This window comes from Labrus bergylta, chromosome 23 (assembly GCF_963930695.1).
Source record: "Labrus bergylta chromosome 23, fLabBer1.1, whole genome shotgun sequence".
Classification (NCBI taxonomy): Eukaryota; Metazoa; Chordata; class Actinopteri; order Labriformes; family Labridae; genus Labrus; species Labrus bergylta.
In genome coordinates this window covers 13,036,698-13,058,323 of record NC_089217.1, presented here as the reverse complement: position 1 = coordinate 13,058,323, position 21,626 = coordinate 13,036,698, and the positions used below count along the sequence as shown (strand labels likewise).

Sequence of the window (21,626 nt, the reverse complement as noted above, 5' to 3'; positions counted from 1 at the left end):
TGACAACAAGAAACACAGACGCGTCACTAAAGACTTTCTGTCCAATCATAGAATGGGCTGAAGTTTGAAGGCGGTGTTTGTGGTGGTTACTTTGTGAATTCTGGCAGATATAGCGTCAGTTTCACTTCTCAGGTATTTTTATGATTACCCTTGTTCACCTGTGTGTGTGTGTGTGTGTGTGTGTGTGTGTGTGTGTGTGTGTGTGTGTGTGTGTGTGTGTGTGTGTGTGTGTGTGTGTGTGTGTGTGCGTGACAGAGATTGACCTCTGATGATAAACCTTTGTTAGAAACACTAAGTGGATTACCTAATAGTTCTTCTATTCCTGTCTTCAGTAATGCCAGTTGAGAGTGAAGCCCCCCCCCTCCAGGCAAGATCACAGTGATGTCACTGCACACCTGGTCACACCTGAGGAGTAGATGCATTCTAATGGATTCCGTAGTTAGTCAATAAAAATGACAATGGGGCGCCGTAAGCCTAGTGGTTAGTTCATACGTCCTCCAGTCTGTGGCTTGGGTTAGAATCCGACCTGTGGCTCCTGTCCCGTTCAAGGTCACAGAGGGGAGGTTACACCCTGGACTGTGCGCCAACCTAGCGAGCATGTCTTTGGACTGTGGGAGGAAGCAGAAGTAGCTAGAGGTGACCCATGCACGGGGAAAACATTTTAACTCCACACTCCTCCTGTTATTTATAGTCTCTAGTTTGTAGAAAAAATGTGCACGCTTCTTTGTTTTGCAGAGACATGGAGAGGTATACTTCCCACCAGCAAATGAATCACTACAACTTACCATCCGATTCTTTAAATGCCCTCTCCTATTTGAGCAGCCCTGGTGTGCCAAAAAAAAAAAAATAGAGGACTGTCCTTCACCTTTCTATGAATACCTTCAAAAGAGGCCTGCAGGTCATGTCACTGCTTTACATCATTCTTGACCGGAGGAGGAATGTGTTATCACAGGTATGATCTGTATGTATAAAAGCTTCCCATGTTTTCTTCTTGTAGTTCATGCACGATTGGTTTTATTTTAGAAACTGCTCGTTTTGCTCGTGCAGAGTAAAGGATGAATCAGTGAAGACGTCACCGAACTCGAGCTCCAACAACCTGGAACGACAGAAGTAACGTAAAGTTTAAGAAATGACTTCACTTACATCATCTTAAGATCTGTTTTCAGCCCGCTAGTTTCACATCGTACTTTTGTTGTGTCAGTGTGTTAGGAGCCCAAGAGGCCTCGCCCTTGAAGCAGAGACCAGGCTCTAGAGTAGACTGAGCTCCCCCATACATCAGCCAGGTGATCACGCACTACTACCAACCGACGTCCCCGATACCCAGCCACCACCATCGGACTGTATCGTCCTCACAACCACCGCTGTCCTCATTCATGCACGGCCTGCTCCGACCTCCAACCCAGCGGCAAGGACGTGTGGACAACAGGAACGCGAGGAATACAAAGGAGAAAGCCTTCCTGCATCTCCCCCTATCCCATTTTTCTCAACAATGAGTAAAGTCTCTCCCTGCTCTTTTGTGAAGCGTCTTTAGAGAACACTTATGAATTGGCGCTACACAGATAATGATTGATTGAATGTCCTTGTAAATCAAACACTCCTGCAGCCACAGTAACAACGTTATAGTTTATTAACTGGATATTCAATATTTGTGACAGTGAATACATAATTAAGTAGAATACACAGAGACTTTCACTTTTATTAGAAGAAGACATTAAGAAAATATCGGTGTAGCACTTTAAGAAGATTTATGAGTGTTCGATTCTTAACATAGTCGAGTGTCTGTCCCTTTAACAGAGACGGTCAAAGCAAAGTACAAAAGGAAACAAGAGGTTCAAACTCCGTCTGCAGCTGTTAATGACTGACAGGGACGGACAGTAAGGCACACACACATTCGATAGAAACACACACCATGCATGTATGGCATAAAAAAATAACCTGCTAAAAAAAAAAGAGTGAGTCCTCGTGTTTCTGTGAATGCTACCGTTTGTGTCTGAGGTTTCTGTACGTTCACCATAAAGATCCGAGTGTCACTCCAACAGTTCTGCTGCGACTCTTTGAACACTGATTCACTGATTTTGGAAATGAGGGAGAATAAAAAATAAAAAAACATGGAGGGCAAAGATGTCGGAGGTAATTTCACAGCGCCCGGGAACAAAACGGCTACATGAAGATTCACGCTTAAAGAAAAAATAAAGAAAGGAAGCTCCCCTCCTGTTCTCTCTACGCCGCGCTGTCGCTCGCCACATCTGCAGGGGGGGCTTTAATCGGCGGGATGCTGTTGGTCTCCATGGCCTGATAAACCAGGAACAGGAACGTGGCCACAACAGCCAGCAGGAGCACCTTTTTCCACAGGGACATCCTGCTAGGAGCGGCTTTGCTATGACCTGCAGGGGGCGCTGCAGACAGAGGCCTGGAGGAGGAGGAGGAGGATGAGGAGGAGGAGGAGTAAGAAGGGATGGCGGAGGAGTAAGAAGGGATGGCGGAGGAGGAGTAAGAAGGGATGGCGGAGGAGGAGTAAGAAGGGATGGCGGAGGAGGAGTAAGAAGGGATGGTGGAGGAGGAGTTAGAGAGGGGCAGGCTGGAGACCCTGTGGACGATGTTGCTCTCTGTGTAGAAGGAGGAGGAGCTGCTGGTTTTGGTGGTTTTTGGAGAGAAGATGCTGTTTTCACTGTTCCACAGGTCACTGGACTTCACCGGGCGACCGGCTGCGCCTCTGATTGGTCGTCTGCAGGTGGCGCTGCAAATCAAAAAGCACTTATTGGTTTCCGAGGCAATCCTTTAGGTTACTTTCACACCTGCAGGTAAAATTGAAGTGAAACCAGGAATAAACTTTGGAAACTTACGAGATTCCTGTTGGACTGGCGATGTCGTTGGGGAACAGCTCCTTCAGGACCTCGTCCTCCTCCACCTTCGGGGGCGGCTGCTCGCTGGCTGCAATCTTCTCCACCTAAAAAAATAATAATAACAGAGAGCGCGAATTAAAGTGCAATATTATAAATGCATTTTGTCGGCCAGCTTTAGCACACAACTTTTTGTAACGATTCCCCCCAGTGCTTGACTACAACCACCTGCAGATGTGTGTTTGGACCACCAGAGGGCCCCCTGCCTGAAATCTGACACCTCTCACCACGTGATCACTTCAAACAAAAGGCTGACCACTGCTGAACCACCAGGTGAATGTGACCTTCAGCTGTCTACCTGTCTCACTGACACGTCCCGGGACGGAGTGGACACTGAGCCGAGCGTCCGCACGTCGCCGCAGGACGACAGGAAGCTGGAGATTTTCTGCTGCTTCTGTTTGTGCAGGAGGACGTCTGCAGGGGGGGCTCGCTCCTCCTGATCACAGACAACTTGTGTGAGCAAATATTTAACCTGTCAGCTGTCACATGAATGTGCACAGAGCCTAAACAGCTGCGCACACACAGATACACACACACACACCCCCCTTCACTATGTAGAGTGTGAGGTTAACCTCTCGTGTTCCACCACAGACATCGTACATCAGGGAGAAGCACCGGTGATGACAGAAAAAGAAAGCTCTGAAGGATGTTTGAGTTAAGAAGTACCCCTCTGCTGGGTCTAGATCCAAACTGGTCTGACTGGGACCAGTAGGACTCCCGTTTCTTAATTGGGGAGATGTTACACATGGGGCTGAAGGTGAGCGGGTCCATTCTGGGGATGTGAACCAGAGGAGAGGGAGAGGACGGTCTGGATGGTTTAGCAGCCGCTAGTGGATTCTGCTCTTCATGCACGCTCCTCGACTTTTACAAAACACAGACTGGATGATTATGTAAAGTTAAGGAAGAAGAGAACTGCTGAGAATACTTGAAGTAAAAACATTAATGGCACACACCCTCACTGCTGGTCTCAGAGGTTCAGTACTCGGTTCAGGCTCCTGAGACATAAACACAAAATCAAAGAGAAAGAATCCAGATTTCAGACGGACCCCCCCCCATCTACTCCAAACCCACTTCAGCTGCTTTTTCAGTCGCCCATCATGTGTTCACCTGATGCTCACAGAGTCATTCAGCTTTAAATCAATGCAGCTCTCTTCTGCCACTGTACCCGACCTAAAAAGCCTCTGCATGTTTCTAATAAGCTCCACGAGCAGAAACGTGCTCAAACTAGGATCAATATTGGAGATGTTTTTGAAAAATGGAGAGAGGTTAGAACGCAGAAAGGTTTACAGACCGATGCAGAGCTGACTAAACACTGAAGCTTCAGAGTCCACCACATGGTGACCTGTGTGAGCATGGACTCTAGAGAGGAGGGGGGGAGACAGCGCTCTACATGTTTAGAATTTGGACTGCAGTACCCATTTTAAACACTAGGTGTCAGTTACTTATTGCTCCTTAAAGAGATTCCGATAAAGGCAAGTGACCTCTTACTGTGCACTATACTTTATTTGCTTAATAAAAGTTTATAATCTCTAATCTCTTACTTGAATGCAGGTTGTTTTGTAGCTGAGGGATACCTGAATGTTTGTGCACTTGAAGACGAAGCATTTCTCATTTCGTCGTACAGTTCTAACAATAAAGACTTTCTATTTCTGTTTCTGTAAAGCTGGCCTCCTTCCAAAGTTATTACACTAAACCTCACAGAACATAAAAAGAGAGAGAGCTGCAACCCGGTAATCCTCTTAATCAGGTCTGTGTGTGGGCGCTGGAAAACGATCCGACCGATTTGATGACCCTGCAGTTTGAGGGTTCAAGTTTTAGTTCTTCAGATTAAGGATCAGAATCTGCGAAATGTGACCCTGAACACATCATGAGCGACATCAACAGAAGACTGAAACGAGCTCGCTGCAGAATCAGAAACAAAAACATAAAATCTAACAATGAATCTGAGAAATAACGACCAGACATCCACACACCTTCATCCCCACTGTGCAGACCGGCTGAGAGAGGCGTTTATCAAACACACAGTTATGGTGACTCTGGCTGCACATTTCACCCTGATGTCACCACTGTGCACATCATAAATGTGACTTTTATGTTAAACAGCCAAAAAAAGCCAACCTCCAGAAGCGCCGTGTCGAGCAGAACGACCGGTTTGCGAGCAGAATCCTTACTCGGTTTGGACGGACGTTCTTCCTCCTGGAGTTTCAAACAAAAGGTGAGCGAGCAGAAACTCCTGCACATTTTAATAGATTCCCAAAATGAATTAAGAGTGTCTAGGAGTGCTAATTTGTTGCAGTGGAGATGATTTATTGCTCAAGTCTAAAGTTTGTAATTGTTTTAACCAACAAAGACAGAAGGCAAACTTCTGCACACTGTCTAATTTTAAGCTTTGGTTCTTTTCATGACTTGTGATCTTTTAAATAACAGGTTGTATCGTTTGAAACATGTGGTGTTACAGTATCCAGCGTTTTGACAACCTTAGTGGGCGGAGCCACCTTCTCAGGCCTGTGCGAGACGGCGGGAGGTTCAGCTCGAGCTGGAGTGTCCAGTCTTTGAGAAACCCTCCTTTTAGCCTGCAGCTGGACCTGCTCTGTCAGAGCCGGCCTGAGATCCTCAGGCACTATCTGCTGGGACAAAACAAACACAGCAGGCCTTGAGGAGACCTTTCAGAGAGGAGGGGAAGTGATACGCGAGAGGAAGAGCGAGGAAAAGGAAGTGTGCAAAGAGGATGACAGAAAAGAGGAGGCTGGAGGATTTCTGCTCTCTGACATCTGAGAGGTTTAAAAGACGGGCTTGTTCCCGACTGAAGTCTACTCTGAACTGATTATTCTGTAGTGCGAGTCATATAAAGATCCAATCTTAACACCCCCGATCTGCTTGGAGAACATATCTGATAATTGTGATTTAAAATCTTGCTGATTACGCCGCGAGAGGATCTGGAGGAAGTTGTCGCGTGTGACTACTATTACTGCGAGAGACGATAGTAATAAGGGGTCAGTAGTGGCGACCTGAGGTAAGATGCAACCTGTGCGCTGGACACCTGTAAAACATCTGACACTTAAAATGCAGCTCTCACTGAAGAACAGACAACCCAAGCTGTCCTCGTCTCTCCAGACATTTCTTCACTCAAACCGTTTAATTTCCTCTCTGCACAAATAAGCATAATCGCAAGTTCAACCTCCCCTTGCGTTGTTGTTTATGTGAGGTGAGGTGGTGAATTCCTCAGCCGGGCACGATGATCTTTGTAAAAATCCTGCAGTGTGTGATGTGCCATGATCGTCATCTCGTAATGTGAGCATGCTGAGATTATAGAGAAGATTCTCCTCGTGTGTGGATTTTAAAACTCCTGCAGTCTGAGTCAGGCTTGACAGTTTTTGCTTTGGAAGTTTCTGATCTGGTTTGTTTGTGTGTGTTATAAATATTGTGTTTGGTGAGAAGTTTGAAAACAAAAAAAGTTACACAAAGAAACAAGGGAGCAGTAGAGCAGAAACTCCTCTGAGCCGTGGGGTGAAATCACGGTTTCTATCGGTATGGAGTGATGTCTAAACCCTGCAGAACATATTACTCCTTTAGACCCCATGTCTGGTGAAGGTGTAGAACAGAATGTGCTAAGTCTGAGCACTTGAAGCCAGGTGTGCAACAGGTGAACAGGTACAGAGAGTGGAGCCACCGCTGAGTTGGTGTGAAGACAACATGAGGATGAGAGGTACCGTTCTCTGAGAAAACCTCCTGGATCTGCGCTTCACCCGCAGGACAGATTCTTCCTCCTCCTCCTCATCCATCAGCACCACCTGGTCTCTCTGCACACACGGTGCACACAGCAGCAGACAAAGTGTGGGATAGATTTATCTACATTTGTGTCTGATTTACCTTCAGTCTGACACGCTGCAGAGCGTCAGAACTGGAGGAGACTCTACGGTACGGATTGCGTGGTGTGAGTGCGCCCTAAGAAGGTGATCCAACTCTTGCTGGAAGAGTCAAAGCTGCACAAATATCCACAGCAGAGCTCACATGACATCATACGTTTTAACTTTCACTTAATATGATGACATCATGGAAAACGTCTTCCAAGTCACCTCATCCACCTTAAACACCACTGACACACATACATAAACACACACACACACACACACACACCTCAAGCCCCTCACACACATCACATCGTAGCTGGCAACACACCAGTTTTTTATGAAGTTATTCCCAAAGGCTCCACAGGTGAATGTTGAGTGTGACCAGCAGGCGGAGCCGTTCACTATCACATGCAGAGAGGAGCAGCACATTATCACATGTGGGGGATGACTTCATGCTGATTCTCCCAAAAGAGCAAACAGAGGAATTTAAAGCCTCAGAATATTTAACAGAATATCAGCGAGGGAGTGTGGAGGTTGTTATGATCACAGACACAAACGTTTGGAAACGTGTGAAGAAGAAGAACGATTGTTTGGCAAACAGACATGAGGTGTGTGAAGCAGCTAATCCACATCATGTGCTTTGAGTCTGACGTGCAGCGATCAGCTCGGATCCTCTGAACCCTGCACGCTCACGCTGAGCTGAGCTGAGCTGGGTGGGACTGAAATCCAGGAAAATGAAAAACTGCTTCCTGTGCCAGCGTCGCAGGAAACTCAGTAATCAAGAACAGCTGCTGGGGAGTCCCATCCTACCTGGTGCTGCAGGACACACTGCAGACAGACTGCGGGAAGAACTGCTGCGAATACACACAGAGGAGGGACTTGGCTTTCTCTCGACGTTAATCTAAAGCATCTGCGGCTAGAAAGGCGACAAAAACTTTCCTGGAATGTGTGAATGAAGAGTAAATTAAGGGGAGAGGGACCAGATGTGTGCTGCTGCTGCTTTAAACACTTCCTGATCAGGAAGGCTGATGTTTCTCTTTTAAAAATTGAGCATAGAAAAAAAGCTTTATACGTCCACCTTGAGTTAGTCCTGGATTCTTCAGTGTAGCTTTTTTATGTGAAACTTGTAATCGTCTAGTTAATTTTCAGTAAAGAATAAAGTAATACACCCATCCTGCATGAGCAAAGGGGAAATGTTTCCTTTGAAATGTGCAGCTCGAGTACTTCCTATTCTTCCTCCTCTGTTTTTCATGGAGAGCAACGAGGCATGAGAAACCCTCTTTGCATGTCAACAGTAAACTAAACTTAGTGCAGTTTAGATTCAGCTGGGCTGGAGGAAGTCGGTTTAAGAGCGTTATATATAGTATTTAAAATAAGGGAAACATCAGGACATTGTGTACGATGAAAAATAGGCGAGTTTAGAGAAATCAGGGCGATGGTCCTCTCTTACTGAGAAGCTCCACAGCTGTAGTTTCATTCAGTCTGAAAGGAAAGAAATCAAACACTGCTGCCTTTTGATGTTCATATTTACGTCGACTTATCGACCTTCCTGTCTGCAGAGGAAGTGGAAATGTGCGGCTTTGTTTGTCTGCTGCTCCTGATCACCTTCAGCTGACCCGTTAAATCATCATTACATTTCCTCCTTTCATTTTAGTCTTAAGCCGTTTTCACGTCTGCACTCCTGAAAATATCGAGATAATATCAGGAGGATATTCTCCTGACCTGGTTGTTCACGCATGCACCTCAGAGCGGGAGACTATCCCTATCAGACAGGACGGGGGGCGGGGTCTCCTGAGGGAAGACGGGGCGTAAAAACTAAGCAGCAGAGTCCGCTACACGACGCTATAATGAGAATATGTGTCTTTCTATCAATGCTAAGAGTAGTTGAACAGAATCTCAATGTGAACTAAAGAGTGGAGAAGAACATTCTGGAGAACAGGAAACATGCAGCAGCAGGTTCATTAGGAGATGGTAGAGGTGACGTGCAGACAGTCTATGGTCGTGCAGCGATCACAGGGAATAAACGTCATCACCCCCTCCCACTCGCTCCAGGTGAATTCTCCTGATTATATCCTGCTGCGTTCTGTATGCACGTGTTGTTTTAGGCTACAAAAGTTCTCCTCAGGTCACATTTACATGCAAACGATCCCACTAATAACAACACAAACAACGCAGCAGAAATTAACACTGCTGCTCTCTGAGGGTTTCAAACGGACTCTACCTGCTTTACATATCTGCTGCAGCCTTTCACACAGCCAGGTCAAGGACCAGAGCAAACCTCCACCTCGTGCTTACATGTATACCTCTGCAGATATTCACATTTAAAGCAACAACATGCAGAAAACAATTTGCATCCTTCTTGCATCCAAGAACTTCTGGGTGACAGTGTGAGAGTATTTAGCTTTGGCATGAAGCTGCACTTAAAGAAAAGTATAAACTAAACACGGGGAAGGGAACGGTAAGAAAGTTTTTCTGCTATGTCATTCACAGTCGATCTTCAAAATGATTCACTAAAGTCTGCAGGAAGCTCAGGAGGGAAACACTTCAATCTGCTTTCAAACCTGTAATTTCACCAGGAAAATAAAGCTCCCCTCTCATTCAGGTTTACAGCCAGCAAAGCTCTGAAATCAGACGCTGGAAACATCCAAACCCCCCTTCCAGTATCCCTAACCTTGATGCCATCTTCCATCAACCACTCTCCTTCGAAACATCGTCCGTCTTCCTCCATCCCTCGCCCTCTCAGATGAGACCCTCACCCACGCATTCATCACATCATCCAGACTGGACAACTCACTCCCAAAACCATCAGAGACCCCTCCCCTCCCCTCCCCTCCCCTCCCCACCCCTCCCCTCCCCTCCCCTCCCCTCCCCTAAAAAGTCACCTCTGTAAGAGAGAAGTCAGGAACATTTCAATTAATTAGTTTCCATTAAAATAAAACGGTCCACAGAAAGCGCAGGAAGACTCGTAATAAAAGGTGGAATGTGTTTCTCACCACGTGGCGTTTGCTGCTGGAGGTGCGGGTTGTGATGGGCGTCTTCCCTCGGCTCCTCAGCGGTCGCTCCACCACTGGAACTGGTTCAGGTTCAGGTTCAGGTTCAGGTTCAGGCTCAGGTATCACTTCTGAAAGATCAAAATAAAATGTAAGATTACTTCGGTTTCTAACCCTCAGAGTAGCTCCCGTTGCAGAGAAGAACTCTCCAACCCGATGTGTTGAAGAGCGACTGTTTCATCTACACATATTAACACACACACATATCCTCTGTATGAAAGGCATAGACGAGTTCTTCTTACCGTCCTCCTTGTCGCTGTACATGTCAGACTCAGAGTTGCCGTTGTGGTTGACTTGGATCTCTGTGACGACCAGCTGAGTCAGCTGAGCAGGGCCGCCGTCCAGAAGTTTCTGCAGCTTCCTCTCGTACAGTTTGCGGGTAGACGCTGAGAAGACGAGCGGAGGAGAAATGGTCGATTAAAGAATGCAAAAAAAATAAAAAATGACACAGAGCAGTCCTGCGTTTATCTGCCTGAGATATGAGGAATGTTAATTGTTGGTAAACACAGACTCTCCTGTAGAGTTTTAAAGGTTTAAGTTTCATATTAGCAATATTTAAAGGAGTAACATGTAACTCTGACACCTAGTGTTTAAGATGAGTACTGCAGTCCAAATTCTAAACATTGGAGAGAGAGCTGTCTCACCCGATTCTTTAAAGCAAACAAACATTTGGAGCGTAGCTTTTCTTCCATGGAAATCATATTTTATGTTCGTAATAAACCCCCGACTGTAAATCAGGTTAATGTTTAATTAGATTAATTTTATGTGCAGAGAATTGGACATCACAGAGGACAAACCGGTCAGCGATCACAGCTGTTTGATTTCTCTGCTTTTTCTCTGCTTCAAACACCTCACTTCTGTATCGTCTTGGAGGTTTGTAAAAGAAAAAAAAACAATAACTATCCCAAACACTAAGGAAAGCTGCAACGATAAGTCCCTGAATAAACAAAGTTGATTGAAAGAGGATTGGTTGCTGTTTTGGGAAACTTATTTGATGCATTTGAAACCAAAAACTGCTCGTCAAACATGAGGATGTGCTGCTTTTCTTCATCATAACCGATAATGATTCAGGACTCTTTGGGGGGTTTTGACTTTTGGAACAGCAAGACTTGAATTTAAACTAAAAATCAGTTAATCAGATATTACATCCCACAATGCATTTCAGTCAGCTGTCAAATACAAGAAGTGCAAAGAGGAGAGGTTCTTCTGTTTTAGAGAGTCTGATAACCGACATCTCGAGTGTATGATTCAAAGGTTAGAGAGTGAAAAGGAGAGAGGCAGAGTTTAAGACGATGACACAGTTTTCAGTCCGGCTGTGAGCACGGGTCACTCTCTCATGGGAACAGCTGATGTGCTCCTCTTCTTCGTGCTGTCTTAAGCTCTTGATGTTAGCATTAGCAGCTACATGTTTAGCAGTTTTTGAAAAGTCAGACTTGATGATCGGGAGTCATTCTTGTATTTGAGTCACGTTTTGCATCCACAGCTGTGTCATTATCGCAGCGAGAGTAAATGCTGCAGGTCTGTGTGTGTGTGTGTGTGTGTGTGTGATCAATGCAGCTGCTCAGACACAATGGTGTACAGAAGGCAAAGCGCACACTCATGTACACACTTTCACACGTCTGACAGCTGCGATGGTATGAGTGGAACACAGAGAGGTGGAAGCTCTCAGCGACTCGACCTTTATGCTCATTTTAAATATTATTTGACAAACATTTTAAACATCATGTCACTTTGACACGTGTCTTAGACTTTGGCTTCATTCCGTATGCAGAAACCGGATTCTGAGTCTGCACAGGACGTTCTAATATTTTAATGACTCCAGATTGAATGATGATTCAATCTGAATGATTGAATCCAGAAATACCTTTTAAAAAAACACAACCTGTTCCTTTCTAAATGCCAGCATCAAGTGTTCCCAATGAAGAGAGAGCGTTTGCAGCAGCAGGCGGTAGCACGGGGAAAAGGTGCAGCGCCCTGCATCCTTTTTCTGAGCACTGAGCCTTTTTAGTTCTGCAGCTCTGAGCGCCTCTAGTTGAAAATCTGGTGACATCACTGCCTGCTCTTTTCCAAATATAAGTTATTCCTCATATTTTTGTCTCCTATGGATCGTGTCATGTTCCCCCATATCAGCAGGAGGAGAAAAGAGACCAGCGGCTAGGAGAGAGGTTTTGTGAAACGCCATAAACGTGCTGCGAAAGATATGAAGCCATATACGTCCACCTCACATCAATGATTAACACTTTCTGACGCTCGAGTTGAAAAGCGGAGAGCAGAAATCAGGAGGCGGGGAATGCTTCTGTGTCACGTCTGGAAACACAAATCTGATCCGCTCTGGTTCGAATAGCGAGCCGTCAGTCTGCCGTAAAGGTTTAAAGAAACGGATCTGATTTGTCTGCAGAGCGAACAAAGCCTAATTGAGCGACACATTCCAGAAAAGTCTCTCACACAGCGGCTCAAACCGCTCGCCGACATGTCAGAGCCTTGTGTGAATTCCAGCACCTTCGTGGAGCGTGTAGCACCAACACACCACGTCCCTCAGCGTGCGTGCGTCCGTGCGACCTCACATATGACCCCGCTGAAAACACGAAAACACTCACCGACGATGGGCCCGGCGTCAACCCCGTGCTTCAGCAGCTCGTCCTTCAGACTATCGTCAGTCAGCTCGGTCACATCCAGATCTTCAGACCGAACTTTGTCCGTCTTCCTCGTTGCTTTCTGCAAAACAACAGAAAGAACCCGGTTAATAACGATGAACTGTTCAATACATCAAAAATTGACTAGTCAGGGTCAGGGTGGATTTATTTCAGTCCTGAGGAAATGTAATCAGCAGTAATGACATTAAAGAGTCAGCTGATAAGCGGATTTGTTGGTAGGAGTGAGCTGCTCTTGCACTTCATGTCGGGTTTAACAAAATAAAAGACGTGGACATGTTTTTTTTCTCATACTATAAAAGCCTAATGAAAGATTTCTTGACATCTTTTTGGTACTCTTTCCTTCCTGGGTTAGGGTTATCCTATAATATTTAGTTAAATAAAGTCCATTAAACCAGCTCTTTTAAAAAGGTCCAATCAGTAAGATGTGTAGTGAGTGAAATGATAAAGTGACCTGACTATATGATCAGACATTAAGGAAACATGCTATGTTGAAGTGCTGGCTTCTCTGACAACAATGCAGCAGCCAGTATGTCCTCCTTCTAACTTTAGATTCTGCTCCTGAATGCTCTGGATTTGTTTGGACCAGAGAAGGTAGACGGTTTTAAGGCACCCCCACACGACCGTTTTGGAAACCCCTCGGTTTGTCAGATATGAGAGCAGTTATCAGGTCAAACCAACAGGTGTTGCAGCGATGGAAGCGGGCAAGAGAAGTGGTTCAGATAGAAGTGATTGTACCCGACCTAAAAAGCCTCTGCATGTTTCTAATAAGCTCCACGAGCAGAAACGTGCTCAAACTAGGATCAATATTGGAGATGCTTTTATGGAGAGAGGTTAGAACACAGAAAGGTTTACAGACCGATGCAGAGCTGGATAAACACTGAAGCTTCAGTGTCCACCACATGGCAACCTAGGTGAGTGTCGACTCTAGAGAGAAGGAGGCGGGGGGAGAGACAGCTCTCTACAATGTTTAGAATTAGGACTGCAGTACCCATTTTAAACACTAGGTGCCAGAGTTGCATATTCCTCCTAATGTGCAATAAATTGACTGTTTACACAGCCTGTTGTTGTTGTTTTTTGCACTAAGCGACCTTGCTCATCCCTTTTCAAACTGTGCAGCTCTTCCATTAGAGGAATGTTAAAATTTGAATAACATTGTTTTATATTCTAATTGTTTGTTTATTTTTTTCTTAATGAGGTGTCTTGTCAGTTGGAGACTTCTGGTTTCTGGCCTTCCCTCATTAATTATTTCATTTCTGTGTTAATTGATTTGCACCAAAACATCAGGACACACTGACCCGATTCTGAGTCTGACTTGTGCACACAAAGCGGTTCTTAAAGAGCCGAGAACAACGATCAGATCGCTGAGAAGAGTCTGAATCGTCGTCACAACACAGCAACTGCTCAGTTCAGATGTTGAAGTCCCACCGTGCCCACAGGCTCACCTTAAACCTCACCCTGTGAACTTTTACCATTAACATGCTAATGTAAATCTCTCTGAAAAAAAATGTTCTGCTTGTTGAGCTTTCAGACAGTTTAAAAGAAACCTGTTCCTCAGGTTTCTGCTTTACACCTCCTTCCTTTGAATGAACTTCACTGCCTGTTTGAAAAATGTGAGAAAAGTTCACAAGTAGATTCCAGGAGCTTCAATTCACACATGATCGATCCGCAGGAATGAGGAGACACATGCTAAACGTGCACTCACTCATACAAAAAAAGATTTTGGGGAACAAGCTTTAACTTGACCAGTTTCCTTCAATTTCCTACAACTAAGTGAAACCAGGGAGAGGAATGAGGGAGGGAAAAAAAAGCGGGACGCTCTGAGCAGATGTTGCCTTCAGGCGCTCCGTGATAGTAAACAAAGTTCAGGGCTGAAGCTCACCAGTCGACAGGAAATTACAGCGTGTTTGGAGCCAGCTGCCGCCGAAATGAATCCCTGTGTCTCTGAGCAAATGAAGTACGCATGCAGACAATGTTTGCAAAAACAAAAGTGAGCACGCGTTCAGTGTGCTGCAGGATGGAAGCAGTCACTCCAAGGACTGTCTGCGTTTCATGTCGGAAACATATCGTCAAAAAATGAGGATGCAAACGACTGCTTGGACCCAGAGGTGATTCTGGACTTTATCTAGAGTCAGCTCAGGTGAATGTGTGCAGAGGTGCACGTTCAGGTCTCTACAGTCCATGAGGTCACACACATGGACCCTAAAGAGAACGTCTGTTTCAAGGTGAGATATTTACGCCCTGTGACGTCTCTCCTCCAATGTGAATGTCACTGAGGCATAATGGGGTGCCTGCTCTGTACCACCATCATAGGAACCAGCGAGGGAAGGACAGCGCTGTGTGTGCATGTTTCTCTACATGTTGTGCTTTCTCAACGCCACAACACAATCTCACTATGAAAAGGGCTTAAATTACCTGTTTTGATACCACTATATATATATACAATTTTGGATAATTTCTTGCTTGTGATCCCCAAAAACTGCAGCAACCTCCTGCACACTTTGTCCACATTTGTTGCCAATGTATTTGTGCAATTTAGAAAGTTTTCTCTCTTTCTCTTGCAGAGTACCCTAGTAGCCTCTAAAATCAAAAATAGTCCTCAACACTAGAGAAAGGCAGCGAGTATGCAAACAGAAAAGGTGAAACCTCACTACATACGGCAGCTGTCTGTTTTGAGAGCAGCAGCGACCCTCGGCTGAAGGACTCCGCTGAGCAGAGGAGGAGGAAGTTTAAAGAAATGCAGAAGAAAAACAGTTTAATCAACAACACTATGTTGTCAAAGATACTTTGAATAAACTCTGTGTTTGGAGTTTCTGCACCAGAAATCGGAGGAATGCAAAGATGACATGCTAAAACTTCAGCGGTGAAGTACTTCCACGGTTCACAGCGTGTAATAACTGAGACACACACACAGTTTGTGTTACTCTGCGTCTGGCTCTCTGTGGGCCCTCGGCGGGGTTCGTTCTGGAGGAGAGCCAGAGACTGTTTCATAATGAGCAGGAGAGAGCGGGAGAAGAGGAGGAGGGGACCATGCAGACCACACCCTGGACTTTAAAGGCATAACTGTGGCCTGAGCTCACAGCCGGAGCTCGCTCGCTGGAGTAAAAACACTACCAACAGCGTCAGACTTTCCTCTCTGCAGGCTGCATGGAGGGGCTGCAGGGTGAGACATACCAGAGCCTGTGGCTCCATGATGTAACCCGCTGCATGGCTCAGTAACAATGGAGTGTGTGTGGTTAGCCGCGTGTTTACTGAATTTAACCACAACTGACACACATTGCTCGAACTTCACAGCTAATTCTCCCAAATCTCATTAAAACAGAAGACAAACTTAAAGCATGACAGAGGTGAAGAATGTGACTCTCTCAGGCTCTCTTTGAAAAGCCTCTTTGGCTCCAGAGAAGCATCTCAAAAATGTCAGGAATGAATTTTTCTGCGACGTCCCCCTCTTCGCCCCCAACTGCACACCGTACCTGCAGCCTGTAATCACACGTGATCATCGGGTTTCAAGAGATAAACAACCTGAACGCTGATAAACCGCAGAAAGACAAAGGACAGACTAATTACACACGAGCCCCGTCTTTCCACAACCTCCACTCTTTACTACGCACACACACACGTGGGAGCACACACATTCCTTTCGCTGTGAAAAGTATTTCCTCAATGAAAAGACCAAACCCAAAAAGATAACAGACCTTTAAGCTGCAGTCGGAACATTTCATACAAAAACGCACTCCATAGGACTCGATGACAAACTAGAGCTAAACGTAGATGTCTTGGTTTTGTCTCGGTGCCGCCCTGCCTTGGTCTTGCTCTTGACTCGGTCTTGATCCCTAAACGTTTTGGTCTTGTCTCGTTCTTGGAGCACTCTGGACTCGGGTATGAGGTCTTGGTTTGATTCTGAATCTCTGGGGTTGTGGGGCAGGAGCGGACTTTTGGAGACTATGATGTGGGGCCTTTCTCAAAGTGGACTGACACTCGGGAGCGGGCTGATCTCAGTTTGAAGTCTCACTCGCAGTTTGGGTGAAACTCCTTCATTGAGGTGTTTATAGAGCCAAACAGAAACTTTTTGTTACCATGGTAACATGTCACACAACTTCTAGTAGTCTGCATAAATTACAGCGGGTCAGACTCATTATAGAAGCATTCACTTTAAGAGAAATAAAATAAATGTCCACCGTAGCTATCTTGGAGGCATTTCTTAACTGATCAGTATTTGCGGCCATCCCCGTTAACGTCTGCATGACATCCGCGGCGTGGAGTCGACCAGCTGGTGGAGGGTTTTAAAACCTACTGCTACTCGATGCACGCTGAAGCACTAACCGAGTTTGCACGCAGACGACTTTTCTAGGGTTGTCTGAGAAAGAACACGACATGACCTTCACGCCCCCTATCACATGACACTTTGAAAGAAGAAAACAAACGCCATCATTGACTCAAAAGCCGAAAGCTGTGTGTACATTAAAGGTCGCATGTTTTCAGGCGTGTCCCGATCATTTTGGCTGGTAAATGCAAACACACAAATGTGGAGTTTGTCTGGCCGTGTTTAGTAGTGTTTGTCTACTAAACTGATCATGAGACAAGAAGCATCGTGATCCCGTTAACTTGCTGCCCCTGCTCACCTATTCTCCTTGGGAAACCCTGTAGTGAGCACACAGATGGGTCTGTTTAAAAGTGTAGTGGTGAAAAATGTGACGTTTTCCTTCTCTCTTTGAAGCTGTCTCAAGCCGACACCGTCCACAGACCTCCTACAAACAAGAGCCTTTCAAGATCCCAGCACGGGGGGGGGGAACTAACCTTTGGCCTTCTTTTACAAGAGCGTAGTTCTTTTATGTGTCGCTTTTTCTGCAGGAGACAATTTCTGAATGAACACACACTCTCTCTGTAACGAATGAATTGCAGTTTTAGGGTAGAACAAACATCCATGCAAAGTATGTCTCTCTGAATTGGCTCTGCCTGTGAGTCCACGCGCTGGGATTAGGAAACGCCTGCCCATTAGTCAATATCCAATCACTATGTCCTAAAGTTGGTGGAAGAGGACATCCCTGGTGTCAGATTACACAAATCACTTTCACATGATGAGTTTAGAGGAAGAAAAAAAACATGACAGCGAGATTTCTTAATTTCAAACAGAAAAAGATTCACACGAGAGGTTTGAAACACCGGACTGTGCAGGAGCGTTTCTGCTATTTTTCCGGGCATTAAAAGAACATACAATGATTCTTGAACGCCCCTCCCCCAGGTTTAAAAACATACAGCTTTAAACCGTCTGTCAGGTGACCGTTCTGCTGAACCTCTGATTGAAATGTACGACCACAATAGAGCATTCATAAGAGTCGTGTTTGTACTGGAAGAATGAAGCATAACACCTGCACACAAAGCGAGCACACTAACATCCTCTGACTCCTCCCACATGTTTGGTTTGTCATTTTTCACTCACTGCCTTTGTTTTTACTCAAACCCTTCATTCAGTCCGAGTACAAACCGCCTCTAACCACTCACCCCGCCCCACCCCCAGAACAAGTCCAGACCCGACACGACCTGCTGCACACCTGTCGGAGCTCAGGTACAGATCCAGATTTTCTCCACTCCGTCTCTGATCTCTGAAGCAGAATCAACACATGTGATCGGAGCAGGGCCGTCCAGATACCAGAGAATTACACATAGATGTGATATCAAGGCCTGTTTGTTACCACAGCAACAATAACAAGTCTTACGTGCAAACACTGGGTAATTACTTGTTTTTAATTGTGAGAACATGCAGACAAACCGATAACCCTGCACGGTGTCTAAACTGCACAAAAACTCTCCTACGCACCCGTCTCAGGAAATTGATATGCATTATTAAACGTTTTAGTACTTCTTAGTACTGATCACCTAATAACAGTGACTGCACCACACGTGTCAAAATGCATCAACGTCTTTGAAAACTTGCTGGGCTGCAGACGCACAGCATGCTTAAAACAACTAATGAGACCTGGTGGATCGACGCCATCAATACTCTAAAATCTTTGTTGTGTTGTCGTTTGTTAAGCTCGGTCTAGGGCCGTAGGGTCCTCGGGGTGGGAGGGGGTGCTGGGTGTGGGACATACGTTGTCATTATTTTGTGTGCTGTGGTAATTCTACAATTCACTTCGTAATCAAGGGGAGGGCGCCAGTTTAACCTTTGTTTGTCCGTGATTAATAAGGGATTCTGAATGCACACGACCCCCCCCCCCCCCCCCCCCTCTCTCTCTCGCTGATCAACAACACAGCTGACAACGATTTTATCAGAGATCTTATTGACTGATTGTTGAAGCTCTACTTTACAGCGTCCGTGTACGTCAGAGCGCATGCATAGAGCTTCACTGATTGATTGGATACCGCTGATATAGACTGCAGGATTAAGAAATCCCTCTGACCTGCTCCTGTTTGACAGTTCTCAGGTATGCAGGCGGTAGCTGTTTCTTTTTGGCGGTCGGAGTTGACTGACAACAAACAAACACACCTATCAGCGTTTCCATCTGCTCTGTGGCGGTTTCGATGCCTGGGCGTGAAACAGCAGGTAAGACAGGGACTCTGTTTGTCCACTCGCGACTCCGACTCAATGCGACTCCGTCTGATTGAACTAACACGTCAAAAGAGTGAATGATTAACATGACGACGAGGAAAAACCACACCCTGCAGATAACAGCCACCGATAACAGCAACCTGTTGGTATCACAGCACAAGTTTAAAAGTAGTTTTTGTTGCTACGACAACATTAAAAACACTCGTCAAGCATGTTGGAGATGATGCAAAGAGGGGCAATCTATGATGGGGGGGAGGGGGGGGGGGAGTGAAAGCGGAACAATGCACCACATTAATTCATGAGGCTTTTGGTTGAAGATGGATGTCCAAACTGAAGTCTACATACTGCTAAGGGTCTTCAGAGAGGGAAAGGGTCCCAAAGAAAAGGAGAAGAAAATGTAACTAGCAGGAAGAGGGGTGCAGGTTTGGGTGTGGACTCTGTGGGTGAAGGGACTGTCCAGAAGTTTTAGACAATTAATTTACAGGTTAGTTGAGATTTAGTGCAAGACTTTTCTAAAGTTTAAAACATTTGAATGACTACTTTAGAGACTTCTCGTTCATAAATGACTGGTCAACAAATTGTTTGGCACAGCGATGAAAGAAAAACAAATCTGGCTTTCCAAAGAAAGACAGATTTTTAAAAAGTTGCACAATGTGATCCAGGGATGTCCCCACTCATTCATTGGAGGAATTCAAACATGCAATGTGTTATTTTAACGACAAAAATCTTGCATTTTTATTAGTATTTAGCTCCCTTAAAGTGCCGTATCATACAAAATGTCATGCCCCAAAGTAAACAAAGTCACTACTTTTGCAGTTAAGTTATTAAACATTTCAGAAATCCAGACACAAATAAGCAAACTCACCCTTCCGGAGGACCGACTCCTGCTGGTGATCACGACCGGCGGGAGCTCCTCGTCGCTGGAGAAGGCGTCCAGGGTCGCGGGGGTGTCATGGTGGTTCTTCTGCGCGGTCAGGTTCTTCAGATACAGCTGGACAAACACGTCTTTGGTCGGGTTCCCGCTCGGCAGCTCCACGTTGTGGGCCAGCAGCTCGCTCTTCAGCTTGTCCTTGGTGAGCACGGACGGGTCGTCCAGGTACTCCGGCATGTCTGCGTGTCAGTGACGGGGGGAAGAGGGACCGACGGCTGGGGTGAAGTTAGCGAGCTAACACGCGAGAGAGAGAGAGAGAGAGAGAGAGAGAGAGAGAGAGAGAGAGAGCGGCTAAGCAGCGCCTCTCACCGGAGCAAATTGGAAAAACAAACAAAGCGAAAGCGCCAAACTCGTGTTTTAAATAGCAAAAAAAACAAGACGCAACAAATAACTCAAACTAAATTACTTTATATTGTTGCTCTCGGTTCCTCCTGAACGCAGGAATAATGCAGAACTGAAAGCGGTCCTCTCTGCGCCAGCCTGCCGCTCCTCACGGGATGACCCGAACCGGAAGTGACTGCATATAGAGTCGGGCTCCTATTGGTCAGGCGCTGTAAGCAGGAGCTACCTGATTGGCTGAGCTTATAATGCAACTATTGAAAATCAAATCAGGCTGTGACGCTGACAGGAAGTTGTTGAAAAAACTGCTTTTATTTACTTGTTTCATTTATTATTTAACTATAGCCCAAACACATGTTTAAATTATTATTCCCCTCCATATGTATCCATCTTTCATTTTATTTTGTATGTATTATTTTATTTCTCTTATTTATATTTTCCTGCATGTACTTTAAATATACTGTTATATTATTTAAATGCCTCTTTGACCTGATTTAAATCAGCTACTGTCTATGTACCTGAAGTATTTGTACATTATTGTTCTTTGAATAAAATGATTGTGGGGGAAAAAATCGTATTTTATACATTTAAAAATGTAAAATTATAATCATCTTGTTCTCACAACTTATGTTTGCACAAGTTAATATCTTGTGAAGATGCACGCTGATGGGTTTTGATGCTGCTAGAAGATAAGAAAATGAAGGAACTCTTTTTTTGGTGACGTGTCGGACGTTGAACAAAGAAAGTTGTTTTAGGAGAAGTCTTCTGTTGTAATGTTAGATTCTCAAATGACATATCATTCACAATAAGTCTTTATTTGAACTAAACATCAAATCCACATAAGACAAATATAGGTCATTACCTTTCTCCCTTTATATTTATACTTACTTTCATCGTCCAATATTAGTGTTTCCAGTGACTATCAGTATCAGCTAATTTTATCTTAGATATGCACCGATATTATTCGATTTATCCACCAGTCAAATATAATTTCATGAGTTTCATTGCATTACAATATCAGTTCTGTCACCAGCAGAGGGCGCTATATGGATTATAAAAAGCATCATCACTCTGCAGTGTCGAGCGGTGATGCAGGACCGTTCAGTTACTTTCCAGCTGAGTGACCATCTTCTCCATTTGCGGTATCGGCCAAAAAATCCGTATCGGTCGGGCCCTAGTTCTTATATGTACCAACACACAAAAGCTCAGTGTACCTGTGAAAAAGTTAATAAACGATCTCTTCTCTTCTTTCCTGTTTTCTAGCTTTAGTTCAACAAACATGTCGATGCTGTAATTATAACCCTTTGGAATACTGGAGCATTTCTGACTGAAACCTGCGCTTTGATTTAGTCTT

The 21,626-nt window shown here is 45.1% G+C and overlaps 2 protein-coding genes and 1 long non-coding RNA gene across 4 annotated transcripts; 1 reads left to right on the top strand and 2 right to left on the bottom strand.

The window, feature by feature from the left end:
* LOC109992157 (uncharacterized) lies at positions 1–2,086 on the top strand. Its single transcript, XR_002278311.3, has 4 exons — positions 1–132; positions 736–952; positions 1,048–1,110; positions 1,202–2,086. It is a non-coding gene; the product is annotated as an uncharacterized lncRNA (long non-coding RNA).
* tmpoa (thymopoietin a) lies at positions 1,610–20,444 on the bottom strand. Of its 2 annotated transcripts, XM_065951028.1 has the most exons (7): positions 20,340–20,444; positions 19,868–20,167; positions 12,399–12,516; positions 10,044–10,187; positions 9,745–9,872; positions 2,844–2,947; positions 1,610–2,737 (listed from the first exon to the last, which is right to left on the bottom strand). In XM_065951028.1, exons 2-7 carry the CDS (start codon positions 20,108–20,110, stop codon positions 2,221–2,223), a joined length of 1,254 nt encoding a protein of 417 aa, XP_065807100.1. In that variant the 5' UTR covers positions 20,111–20,167; positions 20,340–20,444; the 3' UTR covers positions 1,610–2,220. The 2 variants fall into 2 exon arrangements, with proteins under 2 accessions (XP_065807100.1, XP_020500348.2); XM_020644692.3 differs by having other exon boundaries at positions 19,868–20,439.
* Positions 2,955–9,564, bottom strand: LOC136177618 (uncharacterized). The gene is made up of 6 exons (XM_065951029.1): positions 6,611–9,564; positions 5,378–5,524; positions 5,019–5,096; positions 3,854–3,895; positions 3,567–3,761; positions 2,955–3,336 (listed from the first exon to the last, which is right to left on the bottom strand). Exons 1-6 carry the CDS (start codon positions 6,680–6,682, stop codon positions 3,187–3,189), a joined length of 684 nt encoding a protein of 227 aa, XP_065807101.1. The 5' UTR covers positions 6,683–9,564; the 3' UTR covers positions 2,955–3,186.
* Positions 20,445–21,626: the final 1,182 nt, after the last annotated feature.